This window comes from Quercus suber, unplaced genomic scaffold (genome assembly GCF_002906115.3).
Source record: "Quercus suber isolate HL8 unplaced genomic scaffold, Cork oak 2.0 scaffold_147, whole genome shotgun sequence".
Lineage (NCBI taxonomy): Eukaryota > Viridiplantae > Streptophyta > Magnoliopsida > Fagales > Fagaceae > Quercus > Quercus suber.
The window spans coordinates 1,136,820-1,154,229 of record NW_027069608.1 but is presented as its reverse complement, the minus strand read 5'-3'; the positions used below and the strand labels follow the sequence as shown (position 1 = coordinate 1,154,229).

General features: G+C 37.7%; 1 protein-coding gene and 2 pseudogenes across 1 annotated transcript; all 3 read left to right on the top strand.

Annotated features, from left to right (window-relative positions):
• The first annotated feature begins 283 nt into the window (after positions 1-283).
• LOC111996781 (glucosamine 6-phosphate N-acetyltransferase-like) lies at positions 284-1,268 on the top strand (annotated as a pseudogene).
• A 2,661-nt stretch (positions 1,269-3,929) lies between these two features.
• LOC111996782 (uncharacterized) lies at positions 3,930-6,444 on the top strand (annotated as a pseudogene).
• A 6,340-nt stretch (positions 6,445-12,784) lies between these two features.
• LOC111996796 (small RNA-binding protein 11, chloroplastic) lies at positions 12,785-15,288 on the top strand. The gene is made up of 4 exons (XM_024028792.2): positions 12,785-12,984; positions 14,500-14,568; positions 14,667-14,773; positions 14,850-15,288. Exons 1-4 carry the CDS (start codon positions 12,870-12,872, stop codon positions 14,967-14,969), a joined length of 411 nt encoding a protein of 136 aa, XP_023884560.2. The 5' UTR covers positions 12,785-12,869; the 3' UTR covers positions 14,970-15,288.
• Positions 15,289-17,410: the final 2,122 nt, after the last annotated feature.

The following is a 17,410-nucleotide window of genomic DNA, read 5'->3' as shown; positions in this document are numbered from 1 at the left end:
ATATAAACCTATCTAACCCTAATCCCTAATTCCTCATTTCATTTTCTTCAGCCTCCCTCCCTCGCATCTTCACAGCAACGGTGAACTCCAGGTTCTCTTTTTTTTGCCTTGTCCTCTTTATATTCCACATTCTATTGTATTAATCTATTGTTTCTTGTTGATTTTTTGTTTCATACGACATTCTTTTTTTTTTTGGTCATCATTCGTTGATCTGCCATGTCCTCGTTATTTTCCTTTTATTCCTAATAAGTTAGGCAAAGAACTGAAGTACTTTCGAAAAAAGATGCATGCCAATAACTCCTCTAGCGAAGAACAGAAGTTTCAGGTCCGAAAATTACAGATCTCAGACAAAAACAAAGGTTTCATACAGCTACTGAGGTAACTAACTGTTTGTGACTCTGTATCTGACAAAGATTTTGAAGATCGATTTTGGGAGCTCAGTGCCCTTGGAGATGACCACATTATTTCCGTGGTAGAAGACGAATCTCCTGGGAAAATTATTGCAACTGGGAGCATTTTCATGGAGAAAAAGTTTTTGAGGAATTGTGGCAAAGTTGGGCACATTGAAGATGTTGTGGTTGACTCCAATGCTCGAGGGTTGAAACTAGGCAAGAAAATTATTGCCTTCCTCACAGAGCATGCTCGTTTGATGGGATGTTATAAGGTGATTCTTGACTGCAGTTTGGAGAATAAAGCGTTCTATGAGAAATGTGGCTTTAAACAGAAAGATATTCAAATGATTAAGTACTTTATTGCTGTGTTGCCGTGTATTTGTGTTGCTGTTGATGTTTGTGTTTGTGCTTGTATTTTTTTTTTATTTAAATTAATAAGATTAGTCGGAATCGTCGGATTGGGCCACGGATTAGGCGGTGCAGGCTTAACGTAGGCAAAAATAAATTTGGGCTTTTTTTTTTTTGGTTGGGCCACGAATTGGGCCCAATCCCTAAATGGGGCCCGCGGGGCCCGTGGAGCTCGGCTGGGGCGGGTCCGGGCCCCGGAAAAAAACCCGGTATCCTAAACGGGCCGGGTCCGGGCCACGGATCTTGCCCCGCGGGTTGGGTCCGGGTATGAAAAAACCCTGCCCGAACCCAACCCGTTGCATAAATTTTTTTAATTTTAACCCAATTTTTGATAGGCCTTTTAGGCCCAAATTAATGGGCTTCGTTTTAACAAAGATTTAGATACTTTGACTCATGTAAATATATGGTACAGGCTCATCCTTCATTTCAAATTGGGCTTTCAAGTTGTATGCCATTCCACAACTTTAAATCTATCGGGCCTACAGGCCTTTTTAAGTACAAATTTTTATTAGTACAAATTTAATGTTTGATATAAAAACATTTGCAAGCACATAAAAACAGTACATCATTGATAACAACTGGACAATTAGCGAGCACATAAAAACACCTAATATCACATTCTAACCACCTGTTAAAACCACACAATACAGAAAAAGACATTTTTCAAAATGCCACAGCCTTAAGACCTGGGCACTGGGCAGTACATAAAAACACACACAATACAAGAAAGAATTTTTTCAAAATGCCTAGGAATTAAGACCTTGGCAGTACCCTTAAAATCCAAAAACAAATAAAAAAAGTCTAATAATATCACATTCTAACCACCTGTTAAAACCACACAATACAAAAAAAGACATTTTCAAAATGCCACACCCTTAAGACCTGGGCACTGGGCAGTACATAAAAACACACATTTTTTTTTTTTTTTTTTTTTTTTAATATTTTAAACTGCATGAAATGGGATAAGTATTAAAGCAAAAAAGTAATTTGTACGTTTAGTTGATAAGTTTGAGTTTGATATTTTTCTGAGAATGATGAATATTTTTTTTAATATTTTAAATTGCACGAGATGGGATAAGTATTAAAACAAAAAAGGTAATTTGAACGTGAGGGTGTTTTTATTTTTATTTTTAAATATTTTTTTTGAAAACATTTTTAAATAGAATATTAGAAACGTGTTTTATTTAATTTTTTTTCTAATTTTCTTTTAAAGTTTTTTAGATGGATTATGCCATTTGAATTAACACAAAACTCTCTTCTCAATATTGTGGTGTTTCAATTTAGCTAAAATTTTATTCTCTCCTCCAAACGTCTTTTGCTCTCTCACTCCTTGTTCCAGGAATCAAAAAACTCAACCATGAAAGCAAATTAAAAGATTCAAATTATTGTTCTCTTAAAAGAATAATTGCTTGCTTATTTATATTTATGATACTCTCTTACCTGTTTGCATTTATATACAAGCCATATTATTGTCCCAAACAATCTTTCTCAATCCATCAGCAAGATAATTCTGCGATATCATCCCTTGGTCTAACTCCTTAGAGCATCAGCAGTGGGGCTTGTATATGCTAAATGTTAGAAATATTTGACATTTAAACCCCAAAACTGCTCAACAATGGGAAGGCCACATCGCAAATGCCAAAAAAATTTTGAGATTTAACTACAGTACCGTCTCAAATGTAAGATGGTACTATATCTGAATGGTATAAAAAAATAATTTTTTAATGCTTTTTACCTGGCAATTTCTCTGTCCTCTCTCATTTTTTCTCTTTCTTTTCTCTCTCTTCCTTGTCTCTTTCTCATCCCCTCTCTCTGTCGCCATTGTCAAGCTTCTCTCAGTTGTCTGTGCCAGATCGGAGCTTACGTTGAATCCCCAAGCCAAATCGGAGCTCACGCTAGATTGGATTTCTAGATCGGCATGGTGGCGAGGCTGGTGGCGCAGCTGAGATGGGCATGGTGGCTGGAGGTCAGCATGGTGGAGATCGGCGTTTGGTGGTGTTGACATGGTGACCGAGTCGTGCGTGGAGATCGGTGTGGCGAGGTGGGTTTTGATTTTGGGTGGGTTCAGATGGGGTTTTGATCGGTAGAAGGAGATTGCGTGGGTTCTGTTCTGATGGGGTTTTGATCACGTGGGTTCTATGGAGATCAGATTTTGATCGCATGGGTGCCGAAATAATGGGTTTGTTGGTTTTCTGATTTAATGGGTTTGTCCGGTGGGCGTGTGGCGTGGTGGTGGTGACTGGTGGTTTGTTGGGGTTCGGCGGCAGTGGCAAGTCTGATCACTTTAAAGATCGGCATGAATTTTTGATGGTGGGCTTTTCTTCAAATTTTTGTTTTGGGATTGTTGTTGTGATTTGCTGGGGTGGCTAGTGGTGTAGCAGTGATTTGGGTCCGTGTTGTGAGTGATTGTTGCTGGGCAGAGGACTGGGTAAGTGATTGTTGCTGGGCCGAGGAGGTACTGATCTGGGTTTGTTCACGGTGAAGAGAGAAGAGAGAGATTTTTTATAGGGTGGTGGTGGTTGTGTTGATGGTCGGAGGGCAGTAAGTGCAGCGGCGTGGCTCTAGTCTTTTCACTGGGTTTTTTTTTTTTGTTTTTTGGTGTTGACGGTAGTTTATGGGTTACCGGTGGCGGTGGTGGTGTGTAGCGGTGGTGGTGATTGTGGTTCTTGAACAGAAGGAAAGAGAGAGAAAGAATAAATAATGTATAAATAATTTGTTGTATTTTATAATGGTAATTGTGAGATATATTATTTTATTACGTAAAAATATTATTTTAATGAGTAGGATTGGGAAATAAAAGTTGAGATGTTGGAGAATTGTAAAATTGTATTGTATAATTGATAAAGTGACTCTTTGAGATGGTAAAATAAGATGAGATATAAAAATCGACTGTGGATGCTCTAAGAAAACAAATCTTTCCCTTATAGTTTCTAGTCCAACTCCTAACTCCCTAGAAAAAACAAATCTTTCCCTTATAGTTTTTGGCATTGCAGCTTGAGCCAAACTTTGGAACAAAAGGAAACAATATATCAGTTTATGGTGGAGGCCCAACGAAGTGCGTGGAAATGTTTGGTTAGATAAGCATGTCAAAGTCGAACCTAATGATAACGGTTTAACTCCTTTGAGGATATGGCCCATGGTGGTGGTGGATTTGCTATAATAAGTTATCCATTAACAATGGCACTCGAGAAAATGCAAGATAAGTGTATACAGAGGTATCCAGGTTTGTATGGATTAGATGATCGAATTCAAGCTCGCATGGCTGAACTGAGTCCAAATCTTCTGTTTCACACTTTCTGCTCCACTATATACTCCACAAATAAAAACATACCACATGTCCATCTAATTTATTAAATGCTAAATTTATGTCATCTATTATTTCAATTTCCTAAAATAAATAAATAAATAACCCATCATATTTAGGCAATTAAAATAATAGAAAGCATAAATTTAGCATTTAATAAATTAGATGGACATGTGGTATGTTTTTATTTGTGGAGTATATAGTGGAATAGGAAGTGTGGGATAGAAGATTTGGACTCGGCTGAACTAGGTGTTCCTCTCACAAAGGAAAAAGGATTTCACCAGGTTTTTTTTTTTTTTCCTTAATTAATATGCATGAAATTAAGAACCTCATTTTTGTTTGTTCCACTAAACTTTTGTTAAAATAATGATTTTGTATTTATGTTAAGATATAGATAGGAAAGAGTTTGGAAACTTCATATAAGAAACAAATATGTTTTTTCTATCCAAATGTAATTGATAAGTGATCAAATTACAGTAGAATTTTAGCTAGATAACATTTCTAAAAGTAACCATTATAATAATATTATAATAATGAGAACTAGTTTATGCGCCAAATATTTATTATTGTAAATCTATTATTGTAACCCTTTATGTGTGTAATTAAAACTAGTGTGTCGGGTTTCTCCAATAAATATAATATTATACAAACAATATAGAGGTTTTTTATTTATTTATTTTTTATTTTTTATGATGAGACAAACAATATAGAGTTTAGATAAATAGATAGGGATATTTTATTAATTGTTAATAGCTAAGCTAATTTAGGTGCCATCAATGTAGGGTTGTAAATGAGCCAAGCTTTGTCGAGTAATGCATGTTTGAACTTGGCTCATCAATAAAAATCAAATGCTCAAGCTTGGCTCGAGCTTGAGACAAGCTTTAAAACAATGTTTGAACTCGAGCTCGTGATAATGCCAAAAAGCTTGAGCTCGGCTTGGCTTGATTAATTAGTCAAGCCAAGCTTGAGCTCAAACTCAAGCTCAAGTCAAGCTTTTAATCTTGAGATCCCAAAAAAATTGCATCATCAAATGCTTATATCACCAAAAATCAAGTAAACAAAAAACAATAACATACTCATTTTATCATGTTTCTAATTCCACCCGTGATTAAAAATTGTTCAAATTACAACTTTACATAATTAAATCCATCCATTCATCATTCATTGTCTATAGCTTAAGTAATTGTTCAAAATACAATTTTACATCCACATTTGTCATCCATGCAACTATAATCTTCACAAATATAAATAAATTAACATTCCAAAACATATATGAATAAACAAGCTATAAATTTAACATTCTAAAACATATGTGTAATGTCATAATAATGAGTTTATTTAGTAAACATATATTAAGCTATAAACGAACCTAAGCTCGGCGTGTTTTTATCAGGCCCTATTGTTCATGAGCTTGTTCACAAACAAATTTTTTTGTTTGGGCTTGGCTCATTTATCAAACAAGTCTAAAACTAAGGCTCAAGTTTGGTTTATTTATAAATAAACAAACATAAATGAGTTTTTTATCGAGCCGAATCCGAGTTGTTCATGAACGGCTTGGTTCGTTTACAGCCCTACATCAATGGGTTTAAGCAAGACTGTTGTCTTCCATCAATGGATTTAGTTTTACAATGATGAATTAAATTAATAACATGCCTAAAAATTAGCTATAAATAGAATAGAGGAAATAAAAAATATTCATCCCTAATAATCTATTTCTTCTCCTTGCTGATTAGTTTGATGTGTATGGCAACCTAGTGGGCCTCCTAGCAGCGCACCCAATTGCGCCTCTACTCTCATTACACCACTTAGACATCGAGGCTAATTACATAATCCCCAACACGAAGGACGAAGTGGACGCCCTAAAACGACTCAAGCGCCCAATGAAGATGGACTCGGCTGGGCTGATGCAACAATCCATTTGTTATGACAAAAATCGAAATTGGACAGTATCTGTTTCATGGGGTTACATTGTACAAATATTCCGAGGCACTTTCTTAGTCAGAGACTCAGAGATATGGAATTGCCTAAAAGAACCTTTGTTGATTGGCACCACAAAGTTGATAACACTGCTTTCTCCTTCAACACTGGCCCTAATAGCATGCACAAATGTCAAATACCTTTTGTGTATTACATTTCTACTGCTAAAAATTCGTCAAATAAAAATGAACAGCCACTGAATATCTTCCACATCAAACTCCGCTACCAAACCGCGAATGGCAAATGCCAACTCCTTCTCAAATTAAAAGAGTGGAGGTTTACAAGACGCCCAACCCATATTTATGGGATAAGGTAATGAAAATTTTTTTCTTCTTCTTTAGGACAATAATCAACACTCCATGAGATCCTGCCTAGTTTAATTGATGTTAACGTGGAAAATGGCCCACTACCACTATTTAGCAAAAAAAATTAGCAATCTACCATTGTTTTAGAAATATGTAGGTGTGGGGCCCGTAGGCCTGGTAGACTGGGCCCATCTTGTATTTGGCCCAAAGCCCATGTCGAGGAGGGATGACTGTCCAAGGCTGGTATATGAAGACCTATGCCTTTTTGGACCCCGCCGAGGACATCCCTGTCCTTGGCATACCGAGGCTAATTTCAGGTGGGGGACAGGCCCAGAACAGGTTGTCACATCCACACTGAATACGCTCATCTAACCCCCCCTGACCGCATTAATGGAGAGGTAACCCCTTGACAGGGTAACATTGATCATGGTGAACCACTCGAGTACTGATAGGGCCTCTGATGGGACGGACGGTCAGAAGGAAGGCCAATGGATGATCAACAGAAGGCAGAAGGGGATAGGTGGGGGAGAACTATATAAGAGGGGCGAGCAAAGCAGTGAGGGAAGGGAGGAACCTCCTCGGACGAAGGCCGAGGAGCTACCCTTAGCTGTAAATTGGGTTCACTCCCCTTCAATGGTGAAAAGCGACATATGTTCCGTTGCTAGTCGGTTAGGGCCTAACCCTTCGCCCCACTCTCTAGAAATGTATTGTTAGGGAACCTTTCTAAACTGAGTCCCTACAATTGGCGCCGTCTGTGGGAAGGATTATTGCACTGGCAGGCGCAACGGGCGATCGTTCCTAAGTAGTTATTTTACGGAAGGTTGGTAGCGACGCATCAAAAAAAAAAAAAAAATTGCAGAAAAGTAGAAGATTCAAAGTAGAAGATTCAACAGAAAAGAAAAGGAACTTCATATTATTTTATTAAACGGAAAGTACAAGATACAAACAGAGGCTCAGGCAGGCGTATTTTACAACTAATTTTACAAGCTAATTCTACAAACAGAGGCCCAGGTGGACCTGTTCTAAAACTAGCTAGAGGGAATGGGGCTGAGGCTAGCATGCTCCAAGGCCACCAACAACTCATTGTCCGGTGTGGCGGAGCTGGAACAAAGAGAGTAGCCAACGCAGGGGCATCGGGACGCCCTCCCTCATGATGTTCCCTTGATTCTCTCCAATCCTCACGAGCGTTGGCCGTTGGAGACGGTAACACTCGGGCACCAGGCATGACGTGATTTTGCGCGTCTCCTCCGGCAGGGGTGCGCCCCGGGGAGGAGCGTTAGGTACTTTAGGGACATCCCTCCTGGCCACCACGCATGGCACTATCAGGGTTACGCCTAGACTCTGCAGCGCCGGAAGCCTGGTGGGGGCTGCGGTCACAACGGCTCTTGGCCGGGGCGGTAGGGCCTTTGGCTTGTGTGTCCTCACACCAACCCAGGGCCGCCCCATATCTCCCAACTCGGGTCACAATCTTGGCAGGGTTATTGAAAGGGCTCGGGGAGCTGAGGGGACGTGTTTCTAGTTGTGTTGGGAAGTTCATGGTGTATGGAGAAACGTTTCCCCCAGAAAACCTTATATAGAGGATGAAGACTGGTGGGAATTAATCCACACAAAGTTCGAAAAGAGAATTATCAGCGGTACTAATCACGAGGATGCTAAACCCCAAGGAGACCATAGACCGCTGGATTTGTATCAATTCACGAGGATATTAATGAAGGCGTGTCTCGCGCACCGAAGCGTCAAGCGCGGAGCGCGAACGGCCAAGGGACGCCTCGTAAATGAAGAAGATGGGAACTTGAATTGAAGGCGAGGTCAACGCCACGTGTAAGATCATAGTCCGAACCACCCCTGCCCAAAGCACCGTAGAGTCAATAGTCCGACCCGAGGAGGAACCGTCTCCAGTAAAGCGGTCTGAGGACAAACCCCTTCATACAGAAGCATGGAAGTGTTAGACAGAACCAAGGCATTGCATGGTCCTCGGCCTCAAGCCTATGGGGAAACTAACCACTCAGCTATACCTGGGTACTAGACAGAACCAAGGTATTGCATGGTCCTCGGACTTAAACCTATGGGAAAACTAGATACTTACAGAAGAATGGAAGTGTTAGACAGAACCAAGGCATTGCATGGTCCTCAGACTCAAGCCTATGGGGAAACTAACCACTCAGTTATACCTGGGTACTAGACAGAACCAAGGTATTGCATGGTCCTCGGACTCAAACCTATGGGGAAACTAGATACTTACAGAGAAATGGAAGCGTTAGACAGAACCAAGGCATTGCATGGTCCTCGGACTCAAGCCTATGGGGAAACTAACCACTCAGCTATATCATAGACTCGAGTTACTATGGAAAAATAAACTCAAAGTCCATAAAAAAATTTTCAAAATTTTTCAAAAGAGTATATTTTTTTGAAACTCGAGTTTGTGAAACTCAAATTTGCCATGAAACTAAAGTTCCAAAACTCGAGTTCTTTGAAAAAATATACTCTAAAAATTTTGAAAATTTTTTATGGTACTTGAGTTTATTTTTCCATGGTACTCGAGTTCTATGAACTTGAGTACCATGGAAAACTCGATTTAGCTAAACTCTAGTACCCAAAAATGGCCCACTACCACTATTTAGCAAAAAAATTAGCAATCTACCACTGTTTTAGAAATATGTAGGGATTTACTACTTTTTGAAACTCGAGTTTGTCATGAAACTCAAGTTCCAAAAACTTGAGTTTTTTGAAAAAATATACTCTGAAAAATTTTGAAAATTTTTTATGGTACTTGAGTTTATTTTTCTATGGTACTCGAGTTCTATGAACTTGAGTACCATAGAAAACTCGATTTAGCTAAACTCAAGTATCCAAAAAGTGGTAGTTCCCTACATATTTCGAAACAGTGGTAGATTACAACATAATTTGCAAAAAAGTGCTATTTGGCTATTTTCGCCTGATGTTAACACTAGAAAATGTATTTAGTTAGCTTGAGTTACAATTTTAATTTATAATCATATCATCTGTCATTATCATGATTGTTAACTTACATCGTTCTTTGTATTTTGAACAGCCTCCAAGAAGAAACTCTGCAAGATCTTGCCGACTAAGAGCACTCACAACAGAGGTGCTATATAGGTATAATGGTATTTTTTTAGCTCTCAATCACAAAAAAACCATCATGCAGCAGTGGAGCTAGCTCCTCAGCTATAGTGCACATCTATCTTTAGATGTGCACTGTAGCTCACAGTTAAAAAAAAAAAATTATTACACTTCTCTCTCTTCTCAAATTATATAAACATTTCCTACTTTCTCTCTCTCTCTCTCCGGCTTCTCTTCTTTCTTCTTTCTTCCTCAATTTTTTTTTCTCTAGCTCACCGCCAGCTCCCTCATCTCCCTCATCCCTTAGCTCGCTGGCAACTCCCTCATTGCCGATCTGTTCTGCCAACCCAGCTCGCCGACCCACCCCAAACCCCATCGCCCAATCCTGCCTCTTCTCTCTCTCTCAGTCACTCTCACCTCTCTCTCTCAACGTCTTCAACCCAAGCCTTGTGGCCTCAATGTCACTTGCCCAAGCCGACCCAAGCCCCAAGCCGTCGATCCACTCCTTCGACCCACCTTTGCCTAGTCCTCCATCCCAACGCTTACCCAACGCCGATCAAACCCATCCGCCTCAGCGCAAGCCACCGCTGCAAGCTAAGCCACCGTTGCCCCCATCTCTCTATTCTCTTTGCTGTGATTGAGTTTTATTTATTTATTTATTTATGTATTTTCATATGGTTTGGTGGCTTGGTGGAAGTGGTTGATTTTGGCTATGGTAGTGGTGGTGGATGATTTTGACAGTGGGTTTATGGGTTTTGGTTGTGGTGGTGGTAGATGATTTTGGCTTTGGCAGTGGGTTTTGTGTATTTTGGCTTTGCAGTAGCTTGTTCCTTGGTTTTGTTTTTTTTTCCCCTATGTTGTGTTGTGATTGCCAAAGTAGAGTGGTGGTTGTGGCCGGTGGTGGTGGTGGTGGTTGTGGGTGTGGTTGTGGTTGTGGCTGTGACTAATGTAGAGGTGGTTGTGGTTGGTGCTGTAGATGTTTTTGTGGGTAGTGGGATATATTATTTTATTGTAGGGGATATATTATTTTATTGTGATATTTATATTATTTTATTGTGTTCAAAGTTAAAATAATTCACTACTACAGCATGTGTGAAGGTAAAATAGATAAAGTAACTTTTTATATAGCTAATAGCTAAAATTTTAGATTCACTGCTGTGAATTCTCTTGTTAAAATGCTCTAATAAGAGAGTACTATGGTAATTGCGTGGGAGAATGCAAAGAAGATGAAATTATTGCATTGCGATGACAAAACTAGTATTGATTTTCCTATTTTGTTGCTAATATTGCCCCTCATAATTTAATGATTTCTTCTCTCTGTTTGAATATCCTTTTCTACTGTATTCAATCTAAAATCTCATGAATTATCTGTAGAGATTCATATGAGTCCATAATTTCTTTTGTGTCTGTGAACATAGGAAAAAAAACATGGCTTTTCTCATCAGTGCATGAATGTAGGAACATTATTCAAAAAATAAAAAATTCTTTTATCAAAATGTTAAAACCAAGTTTTATTTTTTTTAGTTGCACAACTCTATTAAAAAAAATTATAAAAGTTATGAAACTAACATGGGAGGCTCACATCTTATTGTATTGACTGAAAAAAAAAAATTGTTATCAGAAAATCATACTGGAACAGCCAGCAGCACAATGACAGTGTCACACACATATGTCTGAATATATTCTGTAACGACCCCGCCCCAACTGTGTAGATATTGTCCGCTTTAGGGCCCATACCCTCACGGTTTTGTTCTTCCCAAGTTACACTGGGGAAAAGGCCTCTACACATTGAAGGGAGATCATTCCTTATAAACACATTCCCATGTGCTTCCCTAGGCGATGTGGGATTCATGGAATGCAAGACCCCCTTTTTGGGTCACTACAATCCACCCCTTTTACGGGCACACGCGTCCTCGCGTGTGGGGCCCACATTTTTGGCTAGGGCATGGCTCTGATACCATCTGAGACTTTACCAGTTGAGCTAACTAGAACCCACCACGCTTCCGCTGCGCCACTCTGATAGGACAACGGAGACCACAGAGACCCGTACGCTTTTCCTGGCCATGGCAGGTACTCGCGGGCACACGAACACATCTGTAGCAGCCACTTGTATAACCCCCATTGGTGTCAGCACTAACCATCTTCCATACCACCTTAATGCCCCCATCTTTAGTAATTAGCACTGGGTCACAAGCTTGCGCAACCAAGCTTAGGTTGATTGAAAACCTGGCTCTGATACCATTTGTAAGACAGAGCTCCCACAGTTCTGACTACCGTGTGCACATACTTCAGCTCAGGCTTAGGTTCCCGAGTTTTCACAAGCTTTGGGGTAAAAGCTTGTGCACACGTTAGGGGTTGCCATCACTTATGAATCTTTCTTTGGTTGCTCACTTTGCGATGTGGGATCAGAACTTTTGGGTTTCAGTATAACTTGGGGAAGAACAAAACCGTGAGGGGTATGGGCCCTAAAGCGGACAATATCTACACAGTTGGGGAAAAGCTTCTACACATTGAAGGGAGATCATTCCTTATAAACACATTCCCATGTGCTTCCCTAGGCGATGTGGGATTCATAGAATGCAAGACCCCTTTTTTGGGTCACTACATATTCAACATTTTTTTTTCATAGTTGAGCAATAAAAAAATTTGTATGAAAAGAATAAAACAACAGGAAGGTAATATATTATTTTATTAATATTTGAGATGGCGAACTTAGCGTGCGTTTGCTTACAGAGTTTTTTGCGTTTTGCGTTTTTTTAGTAGGTCCATGGGTACTGTTTACGGACATCAAGAACTGAAAAACGCAATTATGGGTTTTGCTACAGTATTTTGCTTTTAAAAAAATTATTTTGTTACAATTTTTTAGCAATAATTTTTATTTTTCAGCAAATAAATGGTATCCAAATAGACATTCAGTTCATTTCACTGGAGTAGATTTACCTCTTTTTTTTTTTTTTTTTTTTTGCCTCGTAAATTCAAGATTAAAGATTGGATGGGTAGATAATTGGGAAATATATTAAGATTTTAAAAATAAATTATCCTGTAACTTCAAATATTTATCATTTTAATTTCGAGTATTTATCATTTCATATATTAAGATTTTAAAAATAGATTATCCTGTAACTTCAAGTACTTATCATTTTAATTTCGAGTATTTATCACTTCTTTAAATAAAATTCTAGGCCGTGGTTACATAGTTTGAGAATTGAATTTTAGATTGTAAATTTAAAATTCTATGTATTATATTTAACTTAGGATTAAAGGGCTTTCTCAAAAAAAAGGAAAAAAGAAAAAAGGATTAAAGGTATATATATATATATATATATCGCGGAATAGTTTCCATCATTTCTAAGCTCTCAAGAGTATTTCCCTGGCAGCAGAACCCAGTGTGTGTGGCATCAAATGGCGGCGCTTAGAAGACTAGTTGGTCATAATCCCAATCTATCATACACTTCTCTCCTTCCTCCAACTCTTCTCATTTGTTCCAGAGGCATAGCTTCCAAACTTTTCGTTGGAGGTACTCTCTCTCTCTCTCTCTCTCTCTCTCTCTCTCTCTTTTCCTAACTTTTTGTTTCACTTTGCTTTACGACGTTGTACTATCTCAAAACGTTAAGCAGTTATTACCCACTATTTATGTGTGACCGAAAACCAATCATATGTTTCGCTGTTTATCTATGTCACCATCTTGTTTTGGATTACTTGAACTATGACCATAACCTGTTCGACGTAATACCTATATGAGTTTTTTGCGTTTCCTTCTTTCACCTTTTTGTACAAAATGCTCGTTTAATTCATCCATAACCAAGTGAGGCTTCCAGAGAGAGCTGAATGGTCTTGTGGGTACTATTGAAATCCTTAAATGCAACCATGTACATGGCTCTGACCTTAATTAAGAACTCATGCTAATCTTGATTACATTTACTTCAAAACCTTTATGGTTATCAATATTCATGTATGGTTCAGATTGTTTTTTTTTTTTCCAAATAAAGTGGCGGAAGTGTGTCTGTTCAGGTCTTGTCTAAATAGTGTTCTATCTTTTTTGCTTAGGTACAAAATAACTAATCTTGAGATTGTTTTTGTATGTGTGAATGCCTTTTTATCATCTGTAACCAACATAGAGATGTGATTCTCCTAGCTCATGTTTTTCTGATCAATATACTGTTGTGTTATACATGCTGTGTGTATTACTCACAGAATTCCATATCCTAATTTTGATTACTGGATGGTTCTATCAGTTGAACCTTTTAAACTCCGTTTGATGGGGGCTTTTATAGGGTGTTTCGTCATTTTAAAGAACAGAAGCATCTCATTAGATAAATCAAAGGTGCTTTAGCCTTTTGATAAATTTGAGAAGCAGCACAAGGATTGCTTTTCAAAGTAACTAAGCTTCTCATAATATTAAAAAAGAAGTGCATTGAATTGTACTAAAAAAGCACTAAAAAGGTTGTATCCAGTGCTGAAAGCTCTTGCTTTTGAAAGTATTGGGAGGGATGATTGGTAGGCAAGCTTACCCCCAATTTTTTTGAGAAATGCTGATTTCCAGACTCGAACCTATGACCTATTGCTTTTGGTGAAAGGCACTTGCCATTGCATTGAGGCTTGACCTCTACTAAAAGAGCATTGGAATCTTTTATAAAATTGCTACTTATTTAAGTTTTGAATTTTAGTAGAATGTTTCCCTTGATACTTAGTGACATGCTCTGTCAAAAGTACACAAATCATATAGAAACATTTTCTCTTTGTATTTGTATGTAAAATATATCAAGCAGTGGAGAGCTTCAAGGTCCCTAGATTAAGGCCATAGAGTTTTTCTGATTCTTTCTTTTTTTGGCTTCTTATCTAAATCATTTTTCCATATTATCTTTGCCAACAAAAAGTTTTGTTTAACTGTATATTAACTCACTTAGACTTCCCAAAAAAAAAGGATAACATAGTTTTGCAGCTTTTATTGCCCTATATACTGTATAGTTTCTCAATTTTTTGTTATGTTATGCACTTGCTAAAGATTTTTTTTTCTCTCACAATGCTGTAGGATTGTCATTTTACACCAATGACAAAGGATTATCAGAAGCATTTTCTCAATATGGTCAAGTTGTTGAAGGTGACAATGGGCTTTCCATATGCCATAACATTAAGTTACCCTCTTCAAGCCAGTAGAATATTCAGTTAGTTGGAGCTTAACAATTTTTCTTTTTCCAGCTAAAGTTGTAATGGACAGAGTCTCAGACAGATCAAAAGGATTTGGATTTGTGACCTTTGCTTCAGAAGATGAAGCTCAGAAAGCCCTTACCGATATGAACGGAAAGGTAAGCCCCTGTTTTCATCTCTGCATTTGATTCTTTTAAGCTTTGAAATTCAAAAATAACAAACAACTACTGCCAGGCATTAAATGGGCGTGTTGTTTTTGTGGACTATGTGAAACCCAAATCCGATTTTGGAGGTGGAATGCCAATAGCAAGAGGGCCTCCAGAGCCGAAAGACGACAGTCAAGTACTTATATGAAGATATAATTTGTGCAAAGGACAATGGCAGGAAAAGTTGGATTCCTATAAATTATGTCTTATCCAAATGTCTGTGTTAACTTTTTCTAGCTAATAATCTAATTTTGGTCTCAAGGCATATGTCTGCTACAAGTAGAAGCACCACACATCATCAGAAGCAACATCAGATAGTATTTTAGATCAAAATCCAACAAACTTTGAATACAAGTTTTAAGTGTGATCTGTGAGATAGAGTTCACTTGTCTTGAACATTTAATGAGTAAAGGTTGTAATATACTTTAATATTTTTGCAAACTGAGAGAGTTCATTTGTCTTGAACATATATGTATTTGAGCTTGAAAGCATTCTGATCTGGAGCTCGAGAGTCTGACTCTCGATCTCAAGACTTGAAGCATAACAAGGAATCCGCGGTGGGAGCCTTGTACACAATATGTTAGGATCATACGCATTAAAATTATTTCGAATTTTGCCTTGATACAGCGTCATGGTCTTGAAGGTGCGTTGCCATTGGAGGGGACAATTGATCTGATTTTTGCGTTGATACAGCGCCATGGTCTTAAAGGTGCATTGCCATTGGAGGTGACAATTGGTCGACTATCTACTATATAGTTATTCCATGACCACATATTTTGTCACAACTTATTAAAGTGATTGACTATGAATGTTGAATCATCACTTTTACATGAACTTATCGCTCATAGTTGAACATATTACAATTGTAGCAAAATTGTGTCATTAGAGATTAGACACTCTACTGTAAGAAAATTGCGTAACTTGGGTATGTGTTGTTTAGCTTGGTTCAAGAAGTCCAGATGGCTTGCAAAATGATTGCACGAAAGTCTAGGGTCTAAGAAGTTCACATGGTTACGAAATGAGTGCATGCAAGTCTACATGGCTTTGTAGAATGATTCCACGCAAGTCCATGTATATGTAGAGAAGAAATAGAATTAACAATTTTACACATGTATATGCCATGCACTTTTTCGATTGAGAAGTTGACAAAAGTGGCTAAACACGTGAGTTTAAGACAATAAGCGTTTTGAGTCCACATTGAAAAGGGAATGCAAATTTTCTGTAACACTTTTTGTTCCATCAATCATTACATACAATGTGTATGATTGCTTTCCATTTTAAACTTCAGTTATTCTATAAGGAAAGTAAAATGAAAACATGGCAAGTAATGGTTGGTGGACTGGAACATAGAGTGGTACACAAAAAATTGTACAGAAGATTTGGACTCTTGAAAAGGAAACAAAAAACACTTGTGCAGTCCTAAATTGTAGCTTTAGTACCACAAAACCATTCCACAACTTTTTGTCACAAGTCTAACCCTTTTTTTTTTCACCATTTACACTCTCTCATGTCATAATTGTGGCAAAGAAGTTGTATAATAGTTTGTGGTACTAGATTTTTTTTTTCATTTGTTATAGAATGTAGAGATTGAGCTTTTCATAATTTTTACCATAAAAAAGTATTAATTGAACGGAGAGATCCATACTTAAAAATTTTAGGGGAATAAGTTAAAAGAATTCGCAACCCAACCCAACCTATTATGTGTGTAAAAATCAATCCAACATTTTGGATATAAAATATTTCATTTCTTGTAAGGGAAAAAAAGAAAAGAAAAGAAGAAGACATTCGATGATTATAAGTCCCTATTTTTTAATACATTTTTACAATTCACATAATATGCTTAAATCATATTCCAAATTTATAAATTAATCCAAAAAAATTCTCAAAATACTATAATAAATCAAACAAAATGTTGATGGTCATTTTGGGAAGCCCAGTAGAGGGAAGGAACCCACCAACATGCGCAAAAATGAGTTAGTAATTGGGTAGAAAAGCCATTAAGCCTAAGCAGCAGTAATAATGGATCATAGGCCTATAAAATAAACAAATGGGCCTTAAAGAAGTAAACGGGCCTAAAGGAGCCTAAGAAGAGAGAAGTAGCAAACCCATGGGCAGTATGTGATATAGAAAATTGAGAATGAGTCATGTAAATCATGTGATTAGAGACAGATGACCTTGATTGTCCACACTAATAAGTTTTAATTTTTTTAGAGAAAAATAAGTTTGGTTCTCCCTCCTGAATTTTCAACCACCTTTGGCCTTTTTTTTGTGTTTCATTGAAATCAGCGAGTCATACTCTAACAGCTCTTGGGTCATGACAATTAAGTCAGTATTCACACATTCACACTCAACTTAGAAATGACTCAATTTTAGGCCGATTAGGACAAATTAATAGCAATAAGCAAGTACGTACATTTCCTATATATAATGTCAAACCTGAATTTCCACCACAATTATTCTGATTGTAACCCACATTAAATATACTCTTGTCCAATCCACGAAAATTTTCTGGCTCCACTAATGAAATCCAATGTAGGTCTAGCTGTTCTATCCTCAACCTCCATCCGTCATTGGTAATTTCAATCCGCT

Coding starts and splice junctions, on each gene's coding strand:
- LOC111996796 (XM_024028792.2), top strand. CDS start 12,870: ATGGCGGCGCTTAGAAGACTAGTTGGTCATAATCCCAATCTATCATAC. Junction 12,985..14,499: donor TTCCAAACTTTTCGTTGGAG/GTACTCTCTCTC, acceptor ACAATGCTGTAG/GATTGTCATTTTACACCAAT. Junction 14,774..14,849: donor TTACCGATATGAACGGAAAG/GTAAGCCCCTGT, acceptor AACTACTGCCAG/GCATTAAATGGGCGTGTTGT.